Below are 13,943 nucleotides of genomic sequence, written 5' to 3'. Positions count from 1 at the left end.
GACTGCAGTACGTGTATGCTTGTGTTGTGCTGTGCCTCTTTGTAATAGTAGTACTCGCGCCCGTTTTAGTGCTATCTCACTGAAGCTTGTAGCAAAAGACACATAACACTCGCACTCATTTAGTAATATTATTCAAACCAGTCGTCCCACTCCCTTTATGCTGAGCGATAAACAGGGGCAAAAACTACCACTTTTCTAGACTATTGTGTATCTTGGGACAGAACTCAGTCTTCCTCACAGGGTTGAGCAATCAATTCATGGCCAAAATGAGGCAATGTCAAAGGAGACGTTATGATGAGGGAAGTCAGTGAGGAAGAACAGCACTTTTATGACTATGTAATGGCGACAGCAGGTAGAATTCTGACGCCTTAGGTATATATCTGCAGAACAGGAGAGATTTCAACAGACCATCCATTGAAAACTTGCCATGGTTATTATTCACCTTAGAAGTTGTCAATTTTCAACAGCGTTCGAGGTAAATCTACTCAACGTCAAAATTGACCTCTTGTCAATTTGTAACTACCATTACATTTATTTGGATCTGCTTCAAAGTTCATATTAAATGAAATATGTATTTCTTCATGCATGAACATTATATCGAACATTTTCATTTCTGCACCCATGTATTATCATATGGATAATATCTATCGTATACAGCTATATCATAATAATGCACTATGTCGGTCAGTATTTTAGATGTATATTTGTGTGGTCAGGTTAGCTAGCTAAATATTGATAATCAAGCTCTAGAAAGCAGTTCGTATTTAATTTGATTTGGTCTGTGAGACAAACAAATAACAAACGGCTATAATTCTGAATACGAATGTCTTTATTTGTGTTATTAAATGGTTATGAGGAAAGATATAAGTCATACTAAGTTTAACCAATTGCTGTTGAAATTAACATCTCCATTTCTCCAAACAGAGCAATGTCTGTATATGTGAAATATACTGTCCATTAATCAAAATATGTATCTACCATGTACATAAACTCTTAAAATCTTATGTATGATAAAAATTTTACATGAGGTGACGAAGAATGTGGAAATTAACTCACAAACTACATTTGTTAATACCTGCATTGTATTTTATTATAACGAAAAAAAAAATACTGACAATGGTCACGTGCCTCACCTGAAGTTAGTTAACTGGTTCCTTCGACTAAGCGAGTAAGAACTTGGATCTCGTAATTCTTAACCCATTCATCCCCGGAAAACCGTTTGCACTCTTTTATGAACTTTCACGAGTTGAATGAATCAATCACAGAATGGCACAGCAATTCAATCAATACTACCATATGGTCAGTGGTTATATCAACTTATTCAAAATCACAAAATCAAACAATCTCAAACATTATGATGTAACAAAATAGAGGCATATACTAGTAGCTCAATTTAAGAAATGTGATCGTTTGCTAAATGTTTGTTATTTGATAAAATGTTTAGCGAATGTTTTTACGCTTCTTGTGAAGAGATTCAGTCACTTGAGCATATGTTGTACCAAAGCTGTAGTCAGCCATTGGACGCTTCCTTTTCTGAAAGTCACATTTCTCGGGCTGAAAAAAACCCCATTACGATTGAGAATAAATTGCAAATTATTAAAGAAATGCCCATACACATAGATACCAATATATGTGCATCTAAATTTAAAATACTAAACATTGATCGATTGATCAAAACGCTATACGAGTATGGTAATGAATAATCTGACAGTAAGCTATTTCAGTTGCAGTTTTCAACCTCTGGAGTTCAAGGGAATAGGGTAATCAGTTGAAAGAAGTAATGTAATGTGATAAGTATATGTAAGTCCTTGAATTAATACCGTTCACTATAGCTCTAAAACATGTCATGGCTTAAAATGTTCAATTGATCATTCTTGGAGTAGTATCCTGACTGTTTTATGCAAAACTAATGCCAATGCATTTGTTCAACTCTCGTAGAAAGAAATGTTATTTTATGACTGAGTTATTAAAAACTATTTGTTGTACCAGACAAATTTATGATACAATTTTCAGTTGAACTATTACCTGATCGGATGTGTAATTGTCATGTCCGTCAATAGACCCAAGGATGCTAAGAAGATCATCATTGCATTCCTTATACTGACCCTGACTGTCCAAGTTTTTCGTAGCTGAAATATAACAATATCATCCATTTTAATCATATTAATATCATAAATAAATTATATACTTAATATATTAATTGATATGACAGATTAAGATGGCATTTTAATGATATGGGGCGATGAAAAAGACATTTAATGACTAACAAAGGTGATTACATTGGGGAAGTCAGAGGACATGAAGAGCATTTTCTGTCCCCATGCTTAGCTGCGGTGGCAGATGGGCAAATGTTGATATAGATGGCACCACAACAAAGTTTTACCTATCTTGCAGATACGCCAGAGAAAAGCAGGAAGAGTTAATAGGAATGACAAAGAGCTGAAATTTGTCAACATTGTCCGAGCAGTAGAGCAGAGTACAACAGACGGTGTGGAAGTGAATTCTTCTGTATGGTTGTGGTTGTAGAGGAAACGAGACCAAAAGTGGACAGTGCAATATAAGTTAAGACCAATTGCTTATGAATATTCCTTGTGAGAATACCAATGAAGTGATTCTAGGTTGGCTGATGGCTATGTAAACCAGGGCTGGGACTTGATCACCGAAATTGGGGGACTTCTGGAGAGTGTTGTGGATATTGTAGAAACAACCGAGGAAGGAGGATCAACCTGAGGACGGGACCACGATGCATCAACAACACCACGACATGTTAAGGTAAATATGGAAAAATGAAGTATTAGAACTTGGTTTAGATCAATAGATTATCACTATGTTATAAACCTATCAACAACTATCAACAATGTGTATACTTACCTGCTTCCAAAGTCTGATACCTGGTAGTCTTCTCTCTTTTAACTTTCCTCTGAATAACAATCTTCGTGACGGATAGCGAAGGTGAAGACTCTCTGCTGCTCGACTGAAATAGGTATGAATCATATTTACCCAATTTCTACACCTACAGATTGAATCATCTATTTTACAAATCATCTTGACATTTTAACAGTTAAAATAACATATGAAAAACACTTTTGCGGACAATACTTTCATTCATTACATTTTAAGGTACACTTGCCATAAAAATCCAAACAAGAAACAAAAGATAATTAAAACACTACCAGACTTATTTTTTTATTTTTATTTTTTTTATTTTTATATATATTTATCTTATCAATCTTACTCACCATATCTTGGCTGTATTCCTCACTCTGTTCATGTTGATCTCTGTAGAAAAAAAGGAAAACGTACGATTTAAAATAACGTAATATTCAATGTAAGTAAAGTAATATTCAATATAGATAGGTATCTTTCAATGCACACCCCAAAGTTTCAACCCACTTAGAGTACTAAAAAAGGAGAATAAATACTGGATCTAAACTATTATTCGAATATGTACTGAGTTACAATATCTCATCTAATTAATTCTAACACGAGTATAAAGTTTCCATGACATGAAGATAAGATGATCATAGACTACGTAAGATTACTGTATAGTGCTGAAATATTTAAAGGTAGGACAGAATGATAATTATTAAGTTCACCATAACGTGTCTTTGAAACAATTTAAATTCTTCATTTTCCTTATACAGTGTGATTACCTTGAATTGACAACGTTGAGAGATCTAGAAGGGAGGCGTGTAGGCTTAGGTCCCACAACAGACAGGTCATCACTGAAATCATACACTGAGGCCGGTTTTCCATTTGGACCACATGTGTTAGAAAAACATTGCGAATTTGGTTTCCCAGTTACTTGAATGCAGAAACCATCTTCTCTCGAGGTCCTGCTGGGAATTTCTGTGTTTTTGAGGCTACAACTGTTTTTGTTTGTTTTTGTTTTGCGCTGCCATGTAACTGGCGGCTTATCAAAATTGTCTTTACCACCCTTTGTAAGTTCTTGTCTCAATGTTTGCCTCTGGTTTGGTAGCATATTTTGGCTAAGTTCCTGTCTATTTTCTGACGCAGTTCGCCCCGAATCTTTCTCCAATGGTGAATTATTTTGCCTCCTTTGTTGATACGGTACAGTGTTACTATTACTACATCTTCCAGTTTGTCTATCCTCACCTTTCGAGCCATATTCCTGGACAGAAACTCGCTGGGATTTTCTATTTTCGTTGACAGGAATTTGCATCCTTTCTTCTGCTGCAGTTTCCTTTGTTTCCATCAGTCTTTGTGATCTTCGTTGAGGTTGGACACTTTCTCTAGGCTTAGATTTTGTCGTTTGCTCCTCAGTAGATGGTCTAGCGTTGTCTGTTTGCTGAGGATATACTGTAGCTACCGGAGATGGGTTGGATCTACTAAACAATTGCTTTGCTGTCCAACCTGTTGACCTAATGTTACCAGGTGATATGAAAAGGCTATTTTTACCTTGTCTGAATTCAAAAGAATTTCTCACTTGTTGAGCATCATCATCCATCCCTCTGGATTCTAAAAACTGAGAACGTGGCAAGTTGTTTTTTCTTTGCACAACGCTGTCTAGTTTATTTATGCTCTCTTTGTTTCTCTGATTTATTTCCTTTCTGATTCTTTCAACTTCTTTCATATGGTTACTATGCATTTCATCTAACTGATCCTGAATTTTCTTTGGGATTGATTCATGATATTCAGAAAATCTCTTTTGACTTTTCCCAGTCCATGAGGTTTCTTCCTGTTCCGAATTCAATGCAGCATTATATTTTGTAGATTTTTCGTTCAATTTTCGATCAATAAAGCCCTTTAAGTTGTCTTCTTGTTTGCTGAAGTTTTCTTTAATCTGTTGAAAATGGGTTTTATACAAATGTTTGGCATGTTCAATGGTTTCTTGTGCATTGCATTCCAAACCAGTTCGGATAGTTTTCTTCAGGTCCTCAGTTTGTCTTTGTGTTGCATACACTTTTTCCCTGCAGAAATTCTCCAGTTCATACCTGTGTTGATCTAATTCCTGACGAAGCTTTAGAAGTTCATCTAAAACACTGAATGAGTATCAAAATGTCATGGTTACAATAACAAACTAAAGTGTTGGTGTTGGTCTAAAAGGGACGCATTCAAGACATTCTTTGCAGCAGTGAGTTTCAGACAAACTATAACAATTGTATTCAATGTCCATTTGAGGAGCGACCTCTAAGGAAATTTCAAACTCATATTGCAACATTTACATACCACCCACTATTATAGAATACGTAAGTTCAAAGCAATAAGGAAATCTTTGGAAATAAATTGAGGAGGACAGAAGAACACTGACTACTACAGGTTTCTACTACATATCCAAAGTAAGGCCCTAATGTTACGATTTACTTTGTATTTTCACCGAATTTACAGATTTTCACTAAATGATACCTTCTGTTCCCACATTAAATGTCAAATATTGCTTTATCAAAGACTAAATAAGAATTTAAAACAATACCCTCCATCCATGGACGCTTAACATCAGAAATTTAAAACAATGGCTTTAAAATCCAGGACTAAAGTATCAGGTTTTCATTTATATCAACAATTGTTTTTCGCGAGCATTACAGATAAAACTTATTGAAATATACATGAATACGTTTTAAGTAAGGGTATCTTCATAAACCGTCAATTTACTGTTTTATTTGTGCCATACAATCAGAAGAGCAGAGTGGGTGTATGATGATGAGGAGAGAGGGATAAAAGACAGCTATTTTCTGATTAAATTTACTAAATTGCAAAAGATTTGTTAGACCTTTTATCATCTGTGCCTGTTTGCGCTCGAACTGCCTCCTGAACATCCTGATTAAGTTGGTACTGCTGATCCATCCCCTGTCTCTGGTAATCAATCATCTCCTTCTGGTGGTCTAATAGCTCAGAAGTGATATCTGCCAGTCTCTCCAACTTCTCCTTTGTTACGGAATGGTGCTGGTCTACAACATCCCTCACCGACTCCACAACATTCCTAAACCCCATTTCATGTGCCTCTTTTACCTGCTGTTCAAGTTCTTGGATTCTCTCTTTTTTCTGAAAGATTGATTTAATACAGTGGTATCTCCGATTTGTTAAATTATTATAAGCCTCAAAATCCAACACTGTTTTCTTAATATTAAAATATACAAAGTATTTCAAAATGAAAAATATGAATGGCACATTACAAATCACATATAAATGTAACACCTAACACTCATAAATGGACAACAGTTATTCTTTACTTATTCAAAGATTGCAAAACATTTCTTCTATATGTTGATATTGTGTCTGTAAGTGTTGATGAGGATTACCACACTGGATCTTTAATTTTCAAAATAATTTTTTTTCTTTCTTTCTGACTTTCATTTATTTTTTCAATTCTTTATGTATTTAAAAGTCCATTACATTCATAACTTAACAGGTCATTATCATGCTTGTTTCTTTCTCTTGATTCCCATTTCAATGGTCACCTGATTCTTGGATTCTAAACTTCAAAGATTTCATTTTAACATGAAGGAGGGGCATACAATCAATCTTTGGTTGACATGAGAGCATCCAATCATGAGTATTCATTGTGTTCAAAAGGCATATTTATATCAAAATAAGACAATCACACATAAAACTCATTTACAGATCACAAATTTTCAATTAAGATAATAAAGTGAAGTCTAACAAGCAAATTCGAGGAATTTCCATCCCCCGCTTTCAGGACATATTGTAGGTAAACATTATTGAAGTTAGGTTTAACCTTTGTTAAAGAATGAAAAAATAAACTGAAGTCTTAATCGGAAGTAAGACATTTAACTTTGTTACCAAGTTTGAAGAAAATCGGTTAATGTTTATTACAGTTATTGTACGGAAGTAGCAGAAAACGACTTTTTTTTATTAAATCAAAGGGCCATAACTCTGCTAATTAAGATCTGCCAAAAGTGGCAATCCAACTTGGCTAAGCCCTTAAGGCATTTAACTTTGTTACCAAGTTTTAACAAAATTAGTTTTAACATTTGTTAGTTATTACACAGAAACTGCAGAAAAATGACATTTGTAGTCAATAAAAAGGGCGATAACTCTGATAATTAACATCAGCTGAAAGAGTTGATCAAACCTGGCACTTAAGGCATTTAACCTTGTTACCAAATTTGAAAAAAATTGGTTAATATTTATTACAGCTATTGTATGGAAGTGGCAGAAACTGACATTTATATAGGCAAAGGGCCATAACACCGCTAAATAAGGTCAGTTGAAAGTCGCGATCAATCTTGGCCGAGTCCTTAAGGCATTTAACATTGTGACCAAGTTTGAAGAAAAATCAGTTTATATTTGTTACACTTATTGCACAGAAATGGCAGAAAATGATGTTTTAAGTAATTCACAGGGCCATAACTCCGCTAAATAAGGTTCATCGACAGTCACAATCAAACGTGGCCAAGCCCTTATGGCACCAAGTTTGAAGAAAATCGGTTTGCATTTGTCAAAGTTATTGCACAGAAACAAAGTGTTACAGATAGACAGACAGACTGACGGACAAACAGAAGGACCCCAAATTGATATCCCCCGTTTCGAAGAAAGCAGGGGATAAAAATGTATTGGTTTACATGAGTACACAGTATTCTTATCCACAAGACTAGTATTCAAATGATATAGCTACATTTAATAATTTTTGATTATTTGAAAAGGAGACTTTCTATATCATTTTGGGGAGCAAATTGAACAGTGAAAAATTTAAGGAGAACTATGTAGACAGTATTTTTGGACTTTAACAATAATTTGAAAAAAAAAATCCATTATAAAACTGTCCAGATCAACATATCATCAATAGTTATATAACAGACCTGTTTTAATTCCTGTTCTAGGCAAGTCTGTCGATTCCTATTCTCATCACGTTCTTGTATAGCCATCAGCATTTTCTCACAATTCTTCTGCATGTTTTGGGAAACTGTAACACATTTTCAATAAATTGGTTGATAAAAGTTTTTTTTTCTTAAACTTCATCTGCATGTTTTGGAAAACTGTAACAATTTCTTTTCTGCAATTCAAACGGCAGAATTTAATCGCCTGGAGTTCCTTACCTAAAGACATAATTAAAGACATCGGACACAATATTTATCCTATTTATTGGCCCATTATAACAATTTGTTTTTCTCATAAATATTTTCATTCAATCATATGTAATATTACAACATGTGATATATTAATATTTGTCCAAATCCAAATTCAGCTATTTGCATATAAGATTACTACAGCATTATACTTATAGATCCATGCAAGCAAGTGTAACTCTTAAATTCATACAGAAAACGAAATTGTGTTTAATTTCCTATTGAATTCAATTCATAATAAAGTTCAATTTGTTTCTTATTGTCTCTCTCTTTTTTTTACAGTGTAAGAGTGAAGCCCAGCTTTTTATAATTTTTTTTTTCTATTTTTTTTTATTATTTTTTTTTTGTAATAAGATAGATACAGCTTACCCATAACAAAAGTTGGGATTGTCTCCCTTCGCTTACAATAGAAGAATAAAAAATCTCAATAATTTAGTAACAAAAGAAAATTATTTCATACTCCCATCTGTCAACATTTACCCCAAAAAGAATTGATTGGGGACTGAAAGGTGCCACAAGGTCATGTTTTATTCGTATCAAAATTAAAAAGAAGGACCAAAAACAGTTAAAGAGGCTCCACCGCCGACAGAGCTTAAACGATACTCATCATTTGAACAATAATTGGTGTTTAATTGTGTATTTATATGTCTAACATAAAAATACATATGAAATAATTTATTTTGCTCCTGGTGCATGCACAATCAGTACCTCATGCCAAATAGGACATAGTGCCACGGATTTTTTTCAGGATGCAAATAATTATTTTCGATATTTTCATCTTGGCGTAAAATTAGAACCTCAAACTTTTCTATGATGGTAATGGTGTAAAGTGAGTAACTTTTGTAACTGAAGAAAACTACTAAATCGACTGCTCCTGATTCTGATAGAGAAAAAATACCATTTCTCAGCGGTGGAGCATCTTTAACACAGCAACAATCCCAAAATTAATGATTTTGATGCATGTGTAAAATGTTAATTTCTAACATGTTTTACATCAAAATCACAAAAGTAAAAATTGCAGGTGCAAATATTCGACTACACAGAAATACAATCTGCTACCTGTATCACTGTAATTCAACCCAACACATTCTTCATGATGTAATATATTTCTTCCAGCTTTACAATTGCGGAATTATACAATTTAGAGTTGCTTACCTAAAGACATCATTTCAGACAACTTGTCATCTGAAGAGTTGACAGATCTGCCAAGGGTATTTCTCATGTCATTCATAGAACATTTCACCTGTAACAAATGCACGCCAATTAACACATTTTCATTAAATCTGTGGTATATATTAACAAAGTTTCTCATTAATTCATTTATTATAGTCCAGAATCGACTTATAAACTTTCATCTTTCTCTAACTGGACTCATCAGGCGTTCTGTTGGTTAAGGACAGTGCAAATTTCTAAATTCAGTTCTATTTCTTTGATGAAGATTTTTAATAACTATTATAATCTATAATTCTTATAAGAAAGGGATATAGTGATGTAACAGATGGAAAAATACATAATTGGCAACACTTACATCTTCTGAACATTCTTTAACAGTTTTTACAACTACATTTAGTAGGTCTCTGTAAAAAGAAATTTAAATATTTAATTTTTTTCTCAGTAATTAACAAGCCTGCCTTTACTGCACATTTAACACATGTATTGCTATTTTTGTAAATGTGTTATAAATATTGAAGGGTTGATACTATTTTAGTGCTATATGCATCAGAAAATTTGCTGTAAAAATATATTTGTGCTACTTTGTATTGCAGTTTATTGATAAAGCAACTGTATGTGAATGCAAAAATTTGTCATTGTACTAACTGATGTTCAAATTCAATTCTTTGCTAAAATTTCATTGCACCAAAATGAGTTTATTTACAGTAGTAGGCATTCAGAGTGCTAGATTGGTAATAATATTATCACATATGTAGGAGGGAAAGGTATGTTAAGATATTTGCTGAGAATTAGGGGTATACAGTCTATTTTACACTTAACTGACACACTTCTGATTGACTGCATATTGATTTGTCAATGCAGGACATCCAGTTGACCTTTGACTTTTAGCAGATTCAGGAGTCAAATTACAAAATCTGATGCGTCAAAACATATGACAAATAGACACATTGCTTTAAACTCAAGAGTCAAATATGATTTTTGGGAGTCAAAAACATACTCTCAAGGGTCTACTGGATGCCCTAGTAGCTGTGTCAATGTGTTTTGCATATGTGAATAGATGATCACAGGAGTCTTTACATATCTGTAGTTTACTTTAAATCATTTCTAAGTGACATGTAGATTTTTTCTTTTAGAATTTTTACCTTTCATCTTTTTCTTTCGCTCTGGCCTTGTTAAGCTGCAACTGTTGCTGGAAGTTTGACTTAGTAGAAACCGCTGAGCCATGGTGATCATTTTTCAGATTTTTTGACTGATGAACATTTCCATGTCCTCTAGATTGATGGTTTATGTAATTATCAAGAAATCTTCTTTGTCCTTGAGACTGTTAAAATAAAGAAGAAAAATGAATAGATATATATGTGTTTAATTGCTTTAGCTTTCGATTTAGCTAGACCAATTGTTAATTAATAGTTAGGTTATACTGATCCTTCAGATTTTTTAGAAGCCAGACACTATAACTATAGGAACTATTAAAGGTAATGTGAATACCATATTCGACCAAATAAGTGCCCATGTCCCTATAAGCACCCCCCACCTCCCATCCCTATTTTGAGGCCTCAATTTCAATTGCCCTGGTATAAATAAAGACCGAAACTGTATAGGTTTGCAATAATTTTGTCTTATTGAGCACATTTTTTTTTATTTTTTTTTAAAAGCCATAGGCACTTATTGGGTTGGATACAATAAGTACATTTGTATTAGTTTGTTATTGTGAACAAAATCAATTCAAGATGGAGAGATAAATAAAGTCATTAACTTGAAAAAAAAATATGTGTGTATCGAAGAGGTATCAGTGAATATGAAGATTTTTCAGTTTTTAATATTACAGAGTTATCTCCCTTCGCAGATAGGTATCTTTTGTAATAACCAAAAAATATACATATTTATATACTTATAATACAAAGTGGTAATATAGCAGTAATTTTATAAATATAGACTAATAAAGGTCAGTTACTTCTGATCCACTGGACACCAACGGCTGAGAATTGAACGCATCCTGGGAATTTTGAGTCATCATCTCATTGTACTGGGAGCTCTGTAGTTGGGAGAAACTTTCATTTCCATCACCATATTCGTGTCTGTCACTGCAAATAATGAAGCAAATCTATATCAATTGTAATTTTTACTTGCGAAAATACTTGTTCAAATAATTTATTTACATTTAAGAGATTGTGATGACCTGAGCATCCATTTTCAACCATTATTGCACAGTGCTGCAAAAGTCATGCAATATTTATTACATTATGATGATAATTTCATCATACAAATTAAAACTTCGTATAAAATTGCTATTAGAACAGTTTGGTGGTAACCATTCTATTGATTTCAACATTTCAGGTTTTTTTATTGAAATAACATACTTTATACCATTACAGTACATCAATTCAATGAGCAATGCACCTGTATCAAGATAGAATTTTTCCATTAGTATTTTGTAAAAGAGATCAGTGACACTGCAGTTTTACAACCATAATTTGTTTTCCTGTTTGTAGTAATTACACACTTGCAAGTGATATATTGAAGACCTGCAATTATATATGAGTTGTCTCCCCTCCTATGATACCCAAAACCACATTTGTGCTCAAGTTTTTCTGTTTCTTCCACCAGATATTCTTTCAAAGATATGTATTCCCTGAAACTTTGCTAGTAAACAAACATAATTAACTGAATATGCAGTGTTTTTCCTGGGTATTTTGGGAAATTGCCACCTGATGAAAATTGGGAATTTTAACAGTGTTTATGGAAATTTTGGAAAAGGTAGAATTAAACAATCATGCTTCTCTGAGAATCATTGGAAGACCTAAAATATGATGTTCAGACTTGGAATTTCCAGATTTTTTTTTTGTTTCGTCACACAAAATACGCTTCAACTCACTGATTTGGGAAATTTAGACAAAGATTTGGGAAAAAATAACAAGACATACCTATACAATTGGGAATGGGGCCAAATTTCGGCCCCAAATTTATAGGCGGGAAAAACACTGATATGATAATCATTCTTCAATAATTCTTTAATAAAGAACTGATTCAAGGTACAGGCCCCAATTCCTCTCTTCCGGAGTCAAACATTGATACTGTAGTTATTAATTTATTCTATAGTAACTTTGCTGATGCTTCGCTGATATGTAGCCTAATTGTAAGTGTTACCACTTGTGAAGAGGCATTGTTGTGGTATGGCATTTAGGGGTTATTCCCTCTCCAACACTGACTTTTGAATTACAGTTGCATGCGCACAGTTTCATATAAATGTGATCTTACCTTAAGTTATTTGAAAACAACTCTCTGGTTGTAAGTTGATTTAAATACATATTACCTGAAACAAAGAAATACAGACATTCATAAAAATCCATTAAATGTACAATTGGTATAAGACCATACAAGATTTTTTTTAAATATTTGTGTTTCCGGTAACCTGACCGACCCTATAAAATCAATGCCTTTAGTACTCAAAAATCTTTTATCAGTTGTGTCCTCAAACAAATAACAACCTAAATTTTTGTATGGTTTTTCACAAAATCAAGAATTTTGGTAAAAATTCTGTAAAATCTAAGTCACCAATAATCTCCTTGGAATCAAATCCATGGTTTATATAAGGTTGAATAAAGTCTATTTCAGTTTATCACTCCAAGAAACTGGGGTGAAGAGAAAAAAAATATTTAAAAAAAAAATCTCTACCTACCGACCCTTCATTTTTAAAGGGTGTTACCGGAAACAAGAATATATTTTTTTAGGCCTAATTTTCAAGAACTCTAAGCTTCAGAGAAGTCAAATTTTAGTCCTTTCTGCCCTCTCCCTTAGACCAACTGGATGTCAGCCCGATCATTTGTACAATTTTGAATCTCCACTCCATAAGGAATCTACCAATGTAATATGAGTGTTATCCAATGCTCACATTCAGAGGTTGTTTATATGAAAATAGCCAGATTGACCCCTTTTGGCCCTGCCCCTCAGGCTCCAAGGGGTCATCCCTACCATGTACAGTACACATTTGAATCCCCATCCTACAAATGAAATTTGAGTGCTATCCAGTGGGCTACCATCCAGTGCTTAGTTTCAGAGAAGTTGTGTTTATCAAATATGGTCAAAATATCCACCCACCCTTCAGGACCCCAGGGGTTCCCACCCCATAAGGTCGACGCTACCAGTCTTTGGTTAAATTCACACCAGTGGAACCTATGAAGAAGAAGTTGCTTAAGTTTAAAATATTATTTGCCTCAAATATTTCCAATGAATGTCGTTGGCATCAAGATCATAATGAGAGCTTGCTTGAAATAAGTAAAACCAACTGTCATAAACCATAGAGAACAAAATAGCCTAGACCGATTTCTTAAAGTTTTGATGTAGGCTACATCGTAAAGAACTTGTGTCAGTAGGCAAATTAAAAGACGTTTTTTTTTAAGTATAAAGTATCGTCATCCTACTGTAAACCGTCTAACGTTAGATTTTTTTTTTGAACATGCAGTTAAATAATTACAAGACTATTAACGCAATGACGGCAACATAAATATTTAACAATAAGACAGTATCATATAACCAAGACTATAGTAAATATTTACATGTACCAAACCAGAGAGTCTATATAATTTCTTCTTTGCTGTACGTTCTGCAGGACCTAACTCAAACTTGAGCAGACGACATCGTGTGAGTGCGTCCTCGGACTTTTTTCATATTATTTATTATTAAAGTCCGACGCCTTCCGATTCTTCTTCGGGCACCTGACTC

At 33.6% G+C, this 13,943-nt stretch overlaps 1 protein-coding gene across 2 annotated transcripts; it reads right to left on the bottom strand.

Moving 5' to 3' along the window:
• Window positions 1-803: 803 nt before the first annotated feature.
• LOC138336758 (putative leucine-rich repeat-containing protein DDB_G0290503) lies at window positions 804-13,868 on the bottom strand. 2 transcript variants are annotated; one of them, XM_069286313.1, is made up of 14 exons: window positions 13,789-13,867; window positions 13,320-13,394; window positions 12,480-12,534; window positions 11,176-11,305; window positions 10,364-10,542; window positions 9,577-9,625; window positions 9,204-9,291; window positions 7,782-7,885; window positions 5,732-6,003; window positions 3,654-5,003; window positions 3,240-3,279; window positions 2,872-2,974; window positions 2,026-2,129; window positions 804-1,554 (listed from the first exon to the last, which is right to left on the bottom strand). In XM_069286313.1, exons 3-14 carry the CDS (start codon window positions 12,527-12,529, stop codon window positions 1,441-1,443), a joined length of 2,583 nt encoding a protein of 860 aa, XP_069142414.1. In that variant the 5' UTR covers window positions 12,530-12,534; window positions 13,320-13,394; window positions 13,789-13,867; the 3' UTR covers window positions 804-1,440. The 2 variants fall into 2 exon arrangements, with proteins under 2 accessions (XP_069142414.1, XP_069142413.1); XM_069286312.1 differs by lacking the exon at window positions 13,320-13,394 and having other exon boundaries at window positions 13,789-13,868.
• Between the last annotated feature and the right edge of the window lie 75 nt (window positions 13,869-13,943).

The sequence above is a fragment of the Argopecten irradians genome, chromosome 12 (genome assembly GCF_041381155.1).
Source record: "Argopecten irradians isolate NY chromosome 12, Ai_NY, whole genome shotgun sequence".
Classification (NCBI taxonomy): Eukaryota; Metazoa; Mollusca; class Bivalvia; order Pectinida; family Pectinidae; genus Argopecten; species Argopecten irradians.
This window is presented reverse-complemented; position numbering and strand designations above follow the sequence as displayed.

Bases quoted from the DNA above. Each gene is read 5' to 3' on its own strand.
- LOC138336758 (XM_069286312.1), bottom strand. From the start codon at position 12,529: ATGTATTTAAATCAACTTACAACCAGAGAGTTGTTTTCAAATAACTTA. The intron at 10,543-11,175 runs GTAACTGACCTT...TTATTTTAACAG, and splicing joins TGGTGTCCAGTGGATCAGAA to TCTCAAGGACAAAGAAGATT. The intron at 7,886-9,203 runs GTAAGCAACTCT...AATGTGTTACAG, and splicing joins GTCTGAAATGATGTCTTTAG to TTTCCCAAAACATGCAGAAG.